Source organism: Paramisgurnus dabryanus, chromosome 21 (genome assembly GCF_030506205.2).
Source record: "Paramisgurnus dabryanus chromosome 21, PD_genome_1.1, whole genome shotgun sequence".
In the NCBI taxonomy this organism is placed as follows: domain Eukaryota; kingdom Metazoa; phylum Chordata; class Actinopteri; order Cypriniformes; family Cobitidae; genus Paramisgurnus; species Paramisgurnus dabryanus.
In genome coordinates this window covers 23823364-23839883 of record NC_133357.1, presented here as the reverse complement: position 1 = coordinate 23839883, position 16520 = coordinate 23823364, and the positions used below count along the sequence as shown (strand labels likewise).

The 16520-nt window shown below is 38.0% G+C and overlaps 2 protein-coding genes across 2 annotated transcripts; one reads left to right on the top strand and one right to left on the bottom strand.

Moving 5' to 3' along the window:
- The first annotated feature begins 94 nt into the window (after window positions 1-94).
- p4htma (prolyl 4-hydroxylase, transmembrane a) lies at window positions 95-15891 on the top strand. Its single transcript, XM_065286331.2, has 9 exons — window positions 95-886; window positions 2083-2164; window positions 12555-12733; window positions 13199-13289; window positions 13750-13915; window positions 14035-14220; window positions 14313-14403; window positions 14589-14682; window positions 15179-15891. Exons 1-9 carry the CDS (start codon window positions 536-538, stop codon window positions 15373-15375), a joined length of 1437 nt encoding a protein of 478 aa, XP_065142403.1. The 5' UTR covers window positions 95-535; the 3' UTR covers window positions 15376-15891.
- On the bottom strand, window positions 2859-8059 carry LOC135772740 (secreted frizzled-related protein 5). Its single transcript, XM_065282292.2, has 4 exons — window positions 6747-8059; window positions 4297-4475; window positions 4087-4176; window positions 2859-3999 (listed from the first exon to the last, which is right to left on the bottom strand). Exons 1-4 carry the CDS (start codon window positions 7145-7147, stop codon window positions 3680-3682), a joined length of 990 nt encoding a protein of 329 aa, XP_065138364.2. The 5' UTR covers window positions 7148-8059; the 3' UTR covers window positions 2859-3679.
- Window positions 15892-16520: the final 629 nt, after the last annotated feature.

The following is a 16520-nucleotide window of genomic DNA, read 5'->3' as shown; positions in this document are numbered from 1 at the left end:
CGTAACGAAAATATTAGTCGTTCAGAGATGTGCGTTAAAAATAAAAATCAACAGAAACATGTTACTTTTATTTTGAAAGCATCAACGGAACAATCATAGCTGGATCGCTGTCGGCTGCTTCACGTTACTAGTAGGGCGAATGACAGATTATTATGAACGCTGTTATTTTTTTCCTGTGGGTGTCGTCAAAGACGTATTAGTGAAGAAAATATTACATTTTTCACTTGTTTCGGCTAAAGTCTTCTGTTAGGTTTATATGTGCTCTGATTTAATTGCTCATTACATTTTAAGAGCTATGTTAGACAGTTGACATTGCCCTACATATCGTACAGCGGATCAGCCTGAAATCAACATACGATAGAGCTGCATTTTTTTTTTTCATCTAAATTGACATGTGTGCATATTTTGTAGTTTAATAATCGTCATCTTGATCTTCTCTATGATGCCCGTAAACAGCTGTCAAACCTGTAAACCTGGACTGATCTGCTGAAATGATAGGTTAACTAAAGGAGCACTGATTTAGGAGTCGTCTGAGATGGGTGAGTATGAGGAGAGTTTGTATGGGCTCGGAGGGGAGACTTTTCCCCCCGATTTTTTCCCCCCTCCACCACCTCGTCCAGTCGCTCGGGAGCGAATCCACATCCAGAAGAGCAGCGTCTGCTCCAGGGCTTACTTCGTGGTGGTGATGGCCTTCTTCCACATCTATATAATAAATATCATAGCTTTGCTGCTGTATGTGCACTACAACACCGGTTCTGGAGAGCAGGATATACCCATTGAGAAGAGCACGAGTATCCCCAGACCAACAGCTGCTGAATACCAAAGCCCATCACCTAACCTGAACCCTGAGCACTCCTTTTATCTGCCCCGTCTGGAGGGCATTCGGGTATGCTTACTGTCACCATCATAAAGTTATTGTCTTGTCTGATCATATTTTCTGTTCTACTTTAAGTTAAACAGTGTTTCTCAATAAGGGGGCCGGGGACCAAACTTCAAAGGGGGCTTTAAGATAGGATGACCAGATTTGTAAAATGAAAAGCCGGGACATTCCCTAGTTCAATGGTCAAAATATAATTGAAATCGTATTTGTTATTCTCTAAAAAACGGAGACAAAGCCTTTTTGAATGTTTTCGTTTTTTATTGTTGTGGGTTTGTGAAGAACAGAACACTATAAAACAGGACTGTCCCGAAAGAACATAATAACATATATAACAATGTGTCGTAGTATTGATTATATTTATAACAATATATTTTTAGTTATATATATTTCAAGTGCAATTGTAAATGGGGGTGTGCTTCAAAACTAACTTTTTAACTAAAAAAATGATACATTGTTTTAAATGCCGGCTTATTTGATTAAATAGATACTTATTTAGATCAGATTTTGTAAGGTACACAGTCAGACAAAAATGCTCCCAAGCTGTTATTGTGACAGTATCTTTTAAAATGTTCTAATATGTACTTTTTAGGTACAGATATGTATACATTTGGCACCAATATGTACCTCTGAGGGACAAATTTAAACTCTTTAGGTGCTAAATGGGTACTTTTTGAAAAGGGTACTGCCCAAGTGACAGCTAGGGACATTTTGTACGGTGTATATTTTTAATTTTACAATTTTATAGTTTCAAAAATGTGCCAAATTACTTTTAAAAAGTCCATAAAAGATAACTGTGTCTTTAGAAAGGCATCAGAGGTTATTTTAAGGTTGTTATGATAGTCAAGTGGGTTTTTAAAGGTGGGGTGCGTGAATTTTGAAAAACACTTTGGAAAAGGAAGTTGGGCCGACTATCAAAACACACTTGTAGCCAACCAGTAAGGGACATTTCTACTAACCGACATCATTGCCTGGGTTGTGTATGCGTGGGGCGGGTCTATAAAAAGAAGGTCCAGATTCTATTGGGGTAGGGCCGTGTTTGTTTAGGTGATTTTAATTGTCAACATTGGCTTTGAGAGATCATGCACCCTGCCTTTAAGGGACACAAAAGCCACTAATTTTTTTAAGTGATTTATTTGGAAGTGATTGATGCTGTTGATATATTTTAAAGTGATTTATGTCTGTTATGCTCATCTTTGACTCAGGTTGGACACGTGCAAAGAGTTTCTCTTGTTCCTGACCGGACTCATAACCTACGAACCCTCAGCTTGAAGCCCTTGCTGTTTGGTGAGTTTCTAGTTATTATGTATAAAAAAAAAGGGTGGCTGTAAAAAAGAACCTTTGGAATTGTTTTGAAGTTTTGGGTTTGGCACAAGTTTTAAATGTCTAGGTTATAGGGATGCACGATATATCGGCTGACATATCGTTATCGGCCGATAACTGCTTATTTTTAATATTATCATTATCGGTCTGATAGCAAAAATAGGCCGATAAATAAAGCCAATAAATATTGGATTATTTCGGCTTGTTGAACCACTTCATTTGCTCATTGCTGGGCATGTGGAGTTTTGATTGGTGCTTTCTGTGACGTAGCACGAAGATGACGCATGTTGTGCGCTTAATAAGAGTATGCTAGTCTTGCGCGAAGACAAGATATCCACGGTCTTGGGAGTTTTTTGTTGTGGAAAAAAAGAAGACATCAACCTTGCAATTTGCAACAGCTGCAAATGTGAGGTAATTCGAGGGGGCAGTGAATCAAAAAAACTACCAAAACTAGCCAGTACAACAAACACTTGACAGCACGAGGAAATTTACAAAATACAGTACTAAAGCAAAAGCGATCACATGCAAAGTAATGGAAATTAAAATTCTAAAGGGTTTACAATATAACCAGATATTCACTGTATTTGTTTGTCTTTTGTCTTTGCAATCATGCTCAGAAAATGAATATGTATATTTATCAGCCTATATATCGGTTATCGGCCCCCAAATATAAAGAGTTATCGTATCGGCCAAAATTTCCATATCGGTGCATCCCTACTAGGTTATATTAAAGGTGCCGTAGAATGTAAAACTGTATTAGGCATAGATGAATAAGAAGAGTTCTGCTAATGACATATTGTTAGCCTCAGACACAATTTTTTCCCCCTTATGTAAACCTTGTGCGTGCAAAAGACCTCTGGAAAACAGGCCAATTTTAATATAACACAGTTATACAGTCGAGTACGCCCCAACATTAAATTAAGTAAAATGTTGTTACAATGCTAAAAACAAAGTTGTGACAAACTTACATTTTGCAGGTCCATACTAACAAAACACAAACTTATCACTCAAAAACGTCAATTAACAGTCTCAAAATCTGTATCTTCGTCTGATACAGGCTCAAACATAAGGACTGTTTTCACACACACAAGAGCTACTGAAGGAGCTGCTCTGATAAACAGCCAATCAGAGCAGGGCTCAACATTATTATTCATGACCCTTTCAAATAAGGTAATAATAGACCATGTCATTCTAAGGCCAAATCCTAGGGTTGTAAATGGACATGTAAAACTGTCTCTGGATCATTTTTGCACTTAATAAAGCCACATATGTAGATATAAGAGAACAATTTCAATGCATTTTTTGGCACCTTTAAAATTTGCAATATGAAATTGACACATAGACTCAATCTTCAAAAACAATTGAAATTGTTTATTATTTTAAGTTTTAAAAATATATAGAACAAGTATTTTGTATTATTTACAATAGTTATGAACACTATAAAATACACACACTCAGTCTACCCCCAAAATTCACAATTCACCCTCTACACCGGTGGCTTTTCCATTTGCGGGCAGCCTGGTTGATGTGGCGCTGGCGTTTTCCCCAGCTAAAGGCTTTCGTGACCAGCAGTCTTCTTCCGGTTACGTTGCCCGTCAACAGAAAGGTACCCCCATGAGGATGGTGGCGGGTCAGGTTGCCCACACAGGTGGCGTCTCGCTCTAGCCACATTGTCAGGCGACTCCTCATTTCCCCTCCCAGCAGTGGACCGTGCTTTAGAACTTCGACCCGAGAACCCAAGGAGAAAATTGTCAGGACAGAGCTGCTGGAGTTCAGTTTGGATAAGCGCACTTTCACCACTATAAGAGTTAATGAGGATAAGACCGTGATTAGTAAATGCAAAATCGATTTGGTGTAATATTCAAGCAAAAACTAGATGTTCTTACCAAAGTCGCTTTTACAGAATAGACCCAGCAGTTCTTTGGATGATGTAGCCTCCTCTAACTCACAGTCTGTGCAGCTAGCACGCGGCACCACTAAAACAAACCAAAACATCAGTCAGACAGAAAAAACGATCTTGCAATCCATATTGTTTGTGATCTGAATAAAACCATGGTGTGTTATGTAAAAAAATAAATAAAGAGACGGTTGTTTACCTCTTCCTTCATTGCCGGTGCCATTATGCATATGAGGAACCGAGGATATGCACATCAGGTGATCTTTGGGAAACTGATCACATTGCAGGATCCTTGGCCAGGGGTAACCATAGCAGCTCATGATGGGGGCGCAGCTGTCCCGTACAGACTCACACAAACTTCTACATGGTGAAATGATCCTGGAAAGCATTAATAGATTTTGCATTGATGTTTGCATATCAGCAAATGGTTTTAACCAGAGCAACTTATCAGTGGAGTATCTTTTGTAGTATCAACACCGCAACATACAGTGTTTCCCACAGATCGGAAATTTACTTGTGGTGGTAGCTGGTGAAAAGGGCAATCATTATTATCCACCGACAAAAAATGGTCTACTATACATGTAACAAAGAACTAATAATGTGTGACACAACACAATACTTTGATTTATAAAACATTAATATTAATTTCACATTATAGTTCATTAATCTAACCACCCCAAACTTTCTTTGCCATAAACAAAGCTGACACTGTTTGTCAAAGCACCACGAAAACACTTTGTTTTTGCACTGATATATGAAGTAATTTGATGACCCCTTTTATCAAACTCAAATATATACAATACTATGTATAATATAGCCTATTAATAGACAGTGCAGGTCTATAGATTATAAATGTGTCTGATGTTATAATCCACTCATTATTTCAGATTTAAAAGTCTACTTGCTGTCCCGATGACAGACTTTACATTACAGCTTTGCGTCAGCTAGAGCTTTGCTCATTCAGTATTAGCACTGCTTTTTGCTACAATCTCTGTGCAAACTGTTTAGATTTTAGTAAAGATATGGTCTATTAATAGTAAGATTATTAAAAAATGGGATAAAGAAAATGAAGCGGCGCGTGGTCGTGACAAGCCAGTTGTTATCGCCATAGAAACCGGAGGCACGCTGAAACAGCACTCGAGCTTTGCGCTCGCGGCCGTTCTTCGATCGACTCGGGTTTTACACACAATATTAATCAGACTTGGGACCCGAAGTAATGAACTAGGACCGACCCGGACCCATCTGACCATTTAAAATATAAACCCGGAACCGTACGGGTCCCGCGTCCTCAGTGAAGAAAGACCTCTAATGGTAAACTCTGCTCAAGTTCAGAAACATGAAAGGATACAATGTGACACTGAGGTTGCTTCGCGTCACACCCAATTCATTGAGAAACAGAGAGCACGTGAACGGACACTCAACGGGAGAGACACAACGTGCTTGCACGCAAAATGAAGCCAACTTGGATGCTATAAACACATGCACATAAGCATATGCGACCATTTTGGTCGCAGTGTATTTCCCTGGCTGCTCCGTATGTGCTGCAGTTGATCCAGTTTGCCGCGCTGGATGATGAGTTTGACGCCTCTCTCTCTCGCACTCTCTCTCGCGCTCTCTCTCTCGCTGTCTCTCTCTCTCTCTCTCTCCAAAACACGGGTCATCCAGTCGAGTTCAGAAAATACGGAAATTCGTAAAGTGATTTTTTTTTTACCTGGGCGGGTCGCAATTTACCTGGGCGCACCGCCCAAGTAGAGCGTATGTATGGGGAACACTGACATATCGTTTTAGCAGAAACATGCAGTTTTCAAAAGGAAAACTGTTTCAGATGCCTTTGCCAATGTTACACTATATGAGAAATACAAGGCCGAGATTTTTCTTCTCAAACAGATTAATTTGGTGAAGTCATAATATGCATTGCAAAAAAACCAAAAACATAATAACACTTCTAGGGCTGGGGAAAAATAGATTTTTCGATTAATCGTGGGGTTTTTTAATGTGGTCGATTAAAAACCGATTAATTTGGTGATTAATTTATGTACCCAAGTGTACCTAAAATAAAAAAGTGTAATATACAGATTGGTGGCTCTTAATTTCTTTTTATTAATTACCCACTTGTAAACTTATGTTCACTGTTTTTTTTAATAAATATAGTATTTGTATTAAATCTATATTCATTGAGTTTAATTGAGAATCGAGTATAAAAATCGGTCCAAGAATCGAAATCGATCCGATAGCTTATGAATCGAAATCTAATCAATCCGGAACATCTGAATCTATACCCAACCCTAATCACTTCCCTCCAAATATTGTGAAGGTCTAATTTAAGATATGCATTGTATTAGCGTAGCCATTTTCTGAGATTTGAACCCTTGACGTTGGTGTTGCTGGCACTGTGAAGTAGTTCCCATCAGTTTTTTTAGTAAATAAAATCTTAAAAGTTAAATAAAATGTAAGTTTGAAATTCACAATTGATAATTGTCTATGCAACTAACTAAAACTATAATCCTTGAAAACATCACAATAAACATTACTTCTGCGAATAATTTATCTGATAGCATACGTCATCAACAGCACATTTCCTTGCATCACTTAACATTGACAATCATCACAAACCAAAGACGCTGTGAATCCACCAGAAAGCTGTCTTACCTCTCAAGGCACACGGGTGCAAAGAGCGAGCAGAGGAAGATTCGGGCGTGCTGGTGGCATTCGCGGGCTAGGAGCGGCAGCCAGCTGGTGCTCTGCTGGACTGCTTCGGCTGGCGATTCATGTCCCAGTAAGTTGGGTATCCGCATGATGTTGTATCCCAGGCCCTGGCACAGAGCCATGTTGGTCGGGATGGGCACACAACGAGAGGTGCCCTGATGTTCCCAGTGTTCAGTGGGTATGGCACCGATGCCAGGGCCAAGCAGGAGCAGCAGTAGAGCGGGCACAGGTGGGGTCATAGTCCAGAGGGCTTGTAGAGGATGAGTGACTTGAAGAGTCGGTCCGAGGAAATGTTGGAGTAGGTCAGTCATAGGTGTATTTATACTCGATTGTCTGATGCTCATCTGAGGGCGGGTCTTCGGGGGAACATGAGATTGGATTTGTTGAGAAGTCTGTGTGTATTGGCTGATAGTCTAGATAGATAGATAGATAGATAGATAGATAGATAGATAGATAGATAGATAGATAGATAGATAGATAGATAGATAGATAGATAGATAGATAGATAGATAGATAGATTTACATGAGAGTCAAAGTGTAAAGTTTAAACCTGTAGGATGATTTGGCTGTGACAGAGGTGTGTGAAAGGAAGTGTTTAAGTGCTGTGATGCTCAGGAGTTTATCTTCCCCTGCTGGGAGCACTACACAATGTCTACCCCAAAAATGGCCCTCACTTCCTCTCCAATTCATTCCCAGGACCCCTTCCTCCCCTCAGCCAATCTAATGAGTCTGAGGGACAGCATCTCTCCCAGACAAACCATGCGGAAGATAAAGCGCACGTGCATATATATATTTAATGCGTTGTCTGCATTTGAATGACACAGAACAATAACAGTGAAACCTAAATACGGAAATCCCATCCCGAAGACAATGACCTCCACCGACACATTAATGGCACTGTCTCATTAACACTTTCAATGGGCTGGGCAATACCAAAAGTCTTTAAGAGGGGGGATGGGTGGAAGTATATTTTTTATAAAAATCTTAACTGAGATTTACCTAGTAAATTTGGCCTTTAGTCAAACCACACATAAAGAAGTCGATACAGTGCCCATGAAAGTATTTAAAAAAGACCAAAATAACAATGATTTAACTTTATTCTGAGACCTTTTTTATGTAACATTTCTTTAACATCCTAAGTCCAGGTGTGTCCATACGTGGACATCACTTTTTTTTTTACGTTTGCACCATAACAATTAATTCTATGTAACTGGAACCTGTTGTACACATACGTGGACAATTACACTGCTTTATGTTCAAAGAAAAATATTTGGTTATTAAATTTATTGGTTCTTCCTAACCTCAAATAGCCGGAAGAAATTTTGGGAAAAAGACAAACCAAAGCATGGGTCTAAGGAGGTTAAAAACAAGTGTTATTGTGCTAAAAATATAGTGCTCGGCTTTAAATTATGTAAAAACTTTTCAAAGGCAGAAAGTATTTGGATAGTTGTGAAATGTTAGTGGAACATGGACATACAGTAGTTAATATGGTTTACTATTGCTTTGGTTAGGACACCTGTGTGAACTTACTTTTACATTTAGGCATTTATGGAAATGCTTTTATCCAAAATGATGTACAACAGTAAAAAAAAAACGATTTCGGAGACAACAATATAATAAGTGCAATGCAAAATGACATGTTTTAACACATTTTTGAGACAATAACTAATATTAAAGGAGGAAAAGAGGAAAGAAAGAGAAGAAAGAGAAAGGAGAATGTTTTCTACTCTGTTTTTATGCTACTTTAATTTAACAAATTAGGTTAAACAATTTCAACTTGTTTTATGTCAACTTATCACGTCAAAACTTAAAATAGTAGGTTGAATTGAATGAATATATAGGAGAAAACATACTCCTTTCTCTTTCTTCTCTCTCTTTCCTCTTTTCCTCTTTCAATATTAGGTATTGTCTCACTCTCAAAAATGTGTCAAAACATGTCATTTTGCATTGCACTTATTATATTGTTGTCTACGAAATCGTTTTCCTTACTGTTGTACATCACTTTGGATAAAAGCTTTTCCATAAATGCCTAAATGTCAAAGTAAGTATAAAAAAAAGGAAGCTATATTTATATAATTTTTTTTAACAATAATTTTTTTTAACTTGGTTTTGCAAGTCAATTCAACCTACTATTTTAAGTTATATATATATATACAATATTAATATATATACACATACTGTTTAAAAATGTATTAGACCACCTGTCTATTTGTCTCAGACCATCCAGCATCATAAAGTGCTTTAAGGGATAGTTCACCCAAAATAAAATTTTTAAAAATGTTTTTACAAACCTGTATACATTTCTTTGAGAAGATGATCTATCCCATTAAAAACTATCCCTTTAATGCGACTCTTTTCTTTTCAAGGAGTTTAGGAGTGATGAATGTCAAATTTAATTCATGTTGTTATACACTATAATTTAAGGGGGGCATAATATAAGCATAACAATCACCATTAAAACTTATATTTCTATTAAGGACTGCAAGTAAATAACTGTAACTGGTTATCCGAATAAAAAATAATAAAATGCTTTACTACTTTTTTCTGCCTTTTTTGTAAAACGAATTAGATTACAATAATAACATTTTAGCATTAGAAATACTACTGTGACTAAAGAGCTTACATGTCAGTGATAGGAATTCAAAATATGTGTTCGGCGTGTCGTGTCTGTGGTTCGTCATGTCAAAATACGAGCCTGCTGCACATGCGTGGAAAGGGTTCATGATAAAAGTGACGGTCACGTTCACAAAATACTTGCATGATTACACATGAGATTAAGGGAGTATCTGGCAAACGCGAGCGTCTCTTTTATCATAAACCCCTTTGAAGCATCTGCAGAAGGCACTTATTTTGACAAGACACGTGATGCACGTTTACATGTCGCATCAAACACATATTGTGACATGATGAGCCACACACGATGGGCTAAATACATGTTTTGATGAGCTTCGCATTCGTGCGCCCTCAAAAAAGAAGTCACCGGCCACCACTGTTATACGTACTGCTGGATAAACCATAACAGAAACATAAAAATGATTTTGGTAACCACCAAACTGTTAGTTTAGTGCACAAACTTTACCATAGGTTGGCTGTCTAATAAATTTTTTAAACATTGTATATTATTGGCCCAGTTGTTTTGATATGATTGCAGACTGCTAAGAAATGCGAAGAATGATATGTTTGCAGATGGTTTGAGATTTTGTTATTTAATCCAATGATATGAGTGTAAACCAAGTGTCTAAATCCTTGTTGGGCTCACTGTAATGTAACATCAGGCCGAATTCACATTGACGTGGGAACGAATAATGGTTCTCACCAAATGAGAATTGATTACATTACCACCCATTTGCAGTAAACTCCAGTGGTGGGCAGGTCTGTGGATTAGCCCTGCATAGTGTGACAGTGATCCTTTAATCTCTCGTCTAATCTCATAATGTTCCCTCACTCATTCTCTCTCTGTCTGCCTTTCAGCGTAACTCTCGCAGCACTTACTGCCACAATGGATCAAACAGAAATGATCTGAAATCAGTGTTTAAGACCCTCTTAACACATTGTTAACACTGCGCTGGGGTCCTCACTCAAACCCCTCAACTGTTAAACAAATCACAACAAGTATACATAAAACTGTCTGTTACACTTTATATTTTTTACCTCTCTTAGTAGTTAGCCGAGCATCACTATTACTATTAGTTGTACTCCGGTTTGATCCATTTCATGCTACCTGATTATCATGTGTTCCTTTAGCTCAGTTGGTAAAACGCATGTGTCAATTGAATATGCATTGGATAAAAGCATCTGCGAAAATGCATAAATGTAAAATGTAAAGGCAGATCAACATGCAAAACATCTCTTAGTATTGTAGAGCCTAGTATGTAAACAAACAGTAAACAATCAGTTATCTAACACCTTGAATCTCTACTAAAGTGGAAAATATCACCCAAAGCACATTAGGAAATGCATAGCAACATGCTAGCATAATGGTATGCTTTGCACCAGGAAGAACCTTTTTGTTTCTGCAGGATTATTGGCAACGCAACGGAGCAATTTGCAGTCAAAACTTGAAATATTATTTATCAGAGAAATATTTTCCTAAACCCTTGATGATAGCGTCCAGAAAAATTTAATTTATGTTTACAAGTTTTCTATTTTAGATGAGGGGAAACATGCATGCGTTATGAGTGTGACAAAGAAAAGTTTTTGGGAGATGACATACTTTGCAGGAATTCTGTAAATGAACATGCACAAACCATAAGCAATAATAACAAGCAAATAGAGAAGGAACCACTCTTTAAAGAACATTTAATATTTAATTTAATTTAATTTTTGTATGCAGATTTTTAAGGAAGAAACTATTTTATGGATGTGACATTTCTCTATTATGGATGTGACAATTTTGAAATTAGCACATACTTAACTATACTTTTGTTTTTTTAAATGACTGGACACTTGATCTCTGGCCTTGGTCTATGGATGTGGCATTTTTTTCGTTATGGAGTGATACTTCAGCCAAAAATCAATATAACCCTATGATTTACTCGTCCTTAAGCAATCCGAGATACATATGTCCATCATCTTAACAAAGGTCTTTTTCAGGTAATTGATGCAATTTTGTAAGAAAAATATCAATATTTCAAACTTTATAAACTGTAATAACTAGTATCCGTTAATGACAGCATCTTGGGCTCAAGTGATTCACCATGGCAATGATCGCTTACTACGCTAAAACTCTCGTGAATCACATAAGTCCAAGGTGGCATCATTACCAGAAGCTAGTTATTATTACAGTTTATAAAGTTTGAAATATATTTGATATTTTTCTTCCAAAATAGTGTTGATTATCCACAGAAGACATTTATTAACCTCATTGGAGCCGTGTGGATTACTTCTGTGAAGGATCAATGCACCTTTCTGTGGTTTAAAGTCAGAAGTTGTTCCCTGATCCCTGTTTTCTACCATTATAAAGCTTGAAAGAGCATACTTTTGAAAAGGTTTTTAATCAATTCAAACAAGGTTCTAAGATTTCTAGAGGAAATACATTTCAAACTTTTTTTTTCTGACAGTGTATGGTGTTTAAAAGAAAAGAAAAGAAAAGAAAGAAAAAAAGATAATGGATGTGTATCTCGGATGGCTTGAGGGTGAGTAAATCATGGGCTAATTTTGATATTTGGCTGGAGTATCCCTTTAACTATGGAAAATAATGAAAAAAATGCTTTTTAAAACTTTAACAGAGACTTTGCATGGGAATTTAAACTAGTGTTGTAGACGAGTCTAACTCGAGTCCGAGTCAACATCCACACCAAAGATTGTGTGCCGAGTCTGAGTCAAGACCAACACCGGAGGTCAACTGTCGAGTTAAGGCAGAGTCCCCATTCAGTTTTATCTGGACTCGCTCTTGACTCGGACTTGACTACAACACTGATTTAAACCACCAAATATTGACATCACAGGTATCAGTATGGTTAAAAACTTTGGGTAAAAAACTTAGGACAAAACTAAATGTATAGATTCAATTCACTGGATTCACTTTGGATGAAAGCATCTGTCAAATGCATGAGTGTAAATGTAATAACTCATCTTCAAGAATTGTATTTGATTCTAACAATAAAAAAAATTGTGTGATACTATACCCAACATTGTGATACATATTCTGAAGATGGTACTCATAAACCTTTTTTCAGAAATACACTTGAAATGTTTTGATTACTTTTAGAGCATCTTTGGCTAATGTTGTTGACATCAATGTATTTTTAGAGATCCCGGGTTTCCTAAGTGTGGAGGAAAGCAGTGTGGTGATGCAGTTGGCCCAGCTGAAAGGTCTGACCCACAGCGCTCTCCTCACGGCTCCTGATGCTCATGCGGAACAACTCACCCAGGATGAGCTTTTCAGTCTGCTCGACCTTAACCAGGATGGTCTTCTGCAGATGGAGGAGGTCAGACCAACAAAGATATCTGTCAATTGTAGCCCAGTTGGTAGAGCATTGCATTAGCGGCGCAAAAGTTCATGAGTTTGTTCCCAGGGAACACACACCTGCTCATAAAATGCAAACCTTTGAGGTCGCTGTGGATAAAATCATCTGCCAATTGCTTAAATGTAATTGTAAATGTAAACAAAAAGTGTGGATAAAGAAAATGAAAAAGTGCTGTTGTCGCACCATGGTACCCTTTTGATGGTTTGGCAAACAGCAGCTTGGATATTCTCCCTGATCTCTTTTTGTGTATGAATGAGTAGGATAAGGAAAGCCATAGGGTTCGGAATAACACACGGATAAGTTTGGGAAATTAATCAATTACCATTCTTACGCCTGTAAACTACAACTGCACAGCTTTTGTTCTGTTAAAGAGACTGTAATAAAATGAACATTCCCAGTATTAATAGCATTTGTGTCCTGCCACAGATTTTGAGTCTCTCTCACTCCACTGATGGATCTTGGCTGAGCTCATACAATTTACGGAAAATCCACACCGGGCTTGAGACCAGCCCTTCTGGTAAGCGCTTGTGCGTGAGTAGCCGCTCTCTGATACAACGACAAAACAAGCCGTGTTTTCTAGCTGTTTCCGGATGGATCTAATTGACACTCATTTAAATCTCATTAATATGAGGATTACAGACAGACACAGTCCCCTCTTCCGGTGCCCCGGCCCTATTGTCTGGGTGGCATCCCGCTGTGGTTCGGTTCCGGAGGGGAAGAGTAAGGATCTAGTGACCCGTGACAGAAATAAGAAATGCTATTGTTGTTCTTGCCTTGTTTACTGTAATGCTGCTATTAACTGGTAATGTTAAATATATAAGTAGTTGGTTAGGCAAGCATCCATATTAATGTTGTTCATATTTAAGTGCATTTGTAAACACAAATTGACACATACAATAATGCATTTCTTCTGAATGTATTTGGATCTGATATTGGTACATGATGTTCGATTCCCTTTTCCCTTTTTTTTTCTATAGGAGTTTTGTCCCTGCAGGAGTTTAAGCGTGTCAGTGGTGGAGTGCTCCAATACGGCAGGCCCGGCCAAGCATCGGACGGTCACACCAAAGTCAGGCAGAAAAGCACCAATACGCAGCTTTACCTCGGAGAGGGCACGCACCACCTGCTGAAGAACATTAGAAACCGGTAATGTATTCCAATAGTGGTTCGAACCCCACGGCCATGAACCATCACAATGGTACCCTTGAGTAACTTAACTTGTACATCGTTAAATGACTTGGTTACATACTAAATGTCCCTTCCAGGGTGACCCGTTTAACGCGACTGCCGTCCTCGCTGGTTGATCTCAGCGAGCCAATGGAAGTGGTCCGTTATGAGCAGGGCGGGTTCAGCAACGCCCATCATGACAGCAGTCCCAGCAACCCAAACAGCAGCTGTGCTCATACACATCTGGCAGCAAATAACTCAGCCTCCAACCAGGTTGCATGCAGGTACGTTTTTGTTATTCAAGGTTACCTGAAAAGCATCAAAGTGAGATATGTAAATGATTAATGTGATTCATTTTAACGGTTGTGTCTTACAGGTATTTGACAGTCTTGCTGTTTCTCAACTCGGTGGATGGAGGTGGAGAGACCAGTTTCCCCGTGGCTGACAACAGGACGTATGAAGAGGAGGTGAGCCGTGTCCTGTTTCTATGGCAACAGAGGGAGGTGAGGTCCCTCTGTTGCCACAGCAACAACGTAGCAACAGGAAGAGGGCTTTAAAATGTGACGGTTTCGATACTTGGACGTTATCAACGTGCTTTGTTACTTCGCTTGAAACATAAGTGTGTGTGTGTGTGTGTGTGTGTGTATTCCAGGTCTCTCAGCAGTTCTGTGATAAAGGCAATCTGAAGGTCAAACCAGTGGCTGGCACCGCTCTGCTGTGGTACAATCACCTCTCAGATGGGAATGGTGAATGTCAACGCTTTTTTGGACCAAATAACGAATAAAAATCTGCCAATAAGAGCCCTTATAGATTTCTTTCAATATTCTTTATAAAGCATCTCGGGGTGAGACATCAAGAACCTGCTTGAAAAAATGCCAAGAATACACGTATGCAAATTCGGGCTAAGGGTTTGATTTATTTTGGATGCTTTTAGTCACAACATAATTCCTATACATATAATTGCAAGAAGATCCCCGGTCCGAGCCCCGGCTAGGTCATGTGGCCTTTCAGTGTGGAGTTTTCATATTCTCCCTGTGTCAGCGTGGGTTTACTTCAGGTATTCCGGTTTCCTCCCACAGGCCAAAAACATGCTGGTTATATAAATTGGGAATGATAAATCACCCCCCCCGCCACGCGTGTATGGATTTACCAGTTATTGCCATGAATATAACACCATAGATGCTAAAATGGCGTTAAGAATAAGCAAACAAAAATAATTTCTTCATGGTTTAATTCCATCAGGTTGGGTTGGTGAGCTGGATGAATTTTCCCTGCACGGGGACTGTTTGGTCACTCAGGGCTTAAAATGGACAGGAAGTGTGTGGGTGAACATCGACCCTGATCAGCGACGTCAAGAGCGATACCAGCGGCTGATCTCGTGGCATCCAGATGGGGAAGTCAAAAGGGCAGAGCATGGTGACCTTCACCAAGATCTCTAAACCAGACTTTGAAATAGTAGTTATGCTTTTATGTTGACCTGGAGTCAATTTCTATTGGGCAAGCAAGCCATTATGTCAAACCTCAGTAAGAGATACTCACTTCTGTAAGCATTATCTTTAAATTGCTGTCACCCTCTGCTAGTGTAACATACTATTTAATATTCATGACTTGAAGGGGGAAGTTGCTCCTTTGATAGCAGCTAAACATTCACTGGTTTATTTAGCTGATATCGCACAAGTTGTTTTTGCTATACATTAACTATTTATAAGAGTCTGTTTATTAGATGTTGCATATTTATTGATATCATTATTTATTTGATATTTCTATTTATTGAATTAGTTATTTATTATTATATATGTGGTACATATATGTACATACATATATAATCACAGCGTGTGTCTATCTCAGGTTTGGTTCCGCACAGATTGTGTTTTCATTGTAATGCACTATTTAAAAAAAAATTGTCATATGTAAGTTAATTATTCAAAGTGAGAAATAAATTATAGAACACGTTATGTGGTGTGATTTGGTTATTTGGCCAACGTTTTTTAGGAATTTGATTTCATATCTAATTATTTTTAAGAATTAGATTATGATTTCTTTAGTCAACGTTTGCAATTGTCTCCCGCAAGAGGGCGCTACAGCAGTTTTAATGGACTGTAACAGCGAATATATGTAAACATATAGCCAAAATAACCATGCAAATAATAGCTACAGTTAGTTGTAATGCCTCAAAGGGTTACACTAATGTTCAAAGAACACACAATACTAAAGGAAAATACTAAAACAGCTAGTTGATTGCTTATCTTAAGACTATGCAATATTTGTACAATTAGGCCTATTACATTCCAACTGCTTGTTATTATATCAAGTACAAGTCTTTGAATATCTTAATATTGAACTGAAATGAGCCTCATTAATAGTAGTTTACATTTATTCACGTGGATTTTATCTTATCTTAGGTTCTTAACCTTTTTCACTCCAAGGGCCATCAGAAAAATATTTAAAGGCCACAATTTATACCAAAGTGTTAGTGCTTTGCATGACTAGACCTATGTATATTCATTGTAAAAATAACCAAAAAAACAAATAAATAAGAAACAGTTTTATGACATTTTATAAATTAAATGTATCATAAATCTTG

Coding starts and splice junctions, on each gene's coding strand:
- p4htma (XM_065286331.2), top strand. CDS start 536: ATGGGTGAGTATGAGGAGAGTTTGTATGGGCTCGGAGGGGAGACTTTT. Junction 13,290..13,749: donor GCTTGAGACCAGCCCTTCTG/GTAAGCGCTTGT, acceptor TTTTTTCTATAG/GAGTTTTGTCCCTGCAGGAG. Junction 14,683..15,178: donor TCACCTCTCAGATGGGAATG/GTGAATGTCAAC, acceptor TAATTCCATCAG/GTTGGGTTGGTGAGCTGGAT.
- LOC135772740 (XM_065282292.2), bottom strand. CDS start 7,147: ATGAGCATCAGACAATCGAGTATAAATACACCTATGACTGACCTACTC. Junction 4,476..6,746: donor GCACCCGTGTGCCTTGAGAG/GTAAGACAGCTT, acceptor AATGCTTTCCAG/GATCATTTCACCATGTAGAA. Junction 4,000..4,086: donor ATTCTGTAAAAGCGACTTTG/GTAAGAACATCT, acceptor TAACTCTTATAG/TGGTGAAAGTGCGCTTATCC.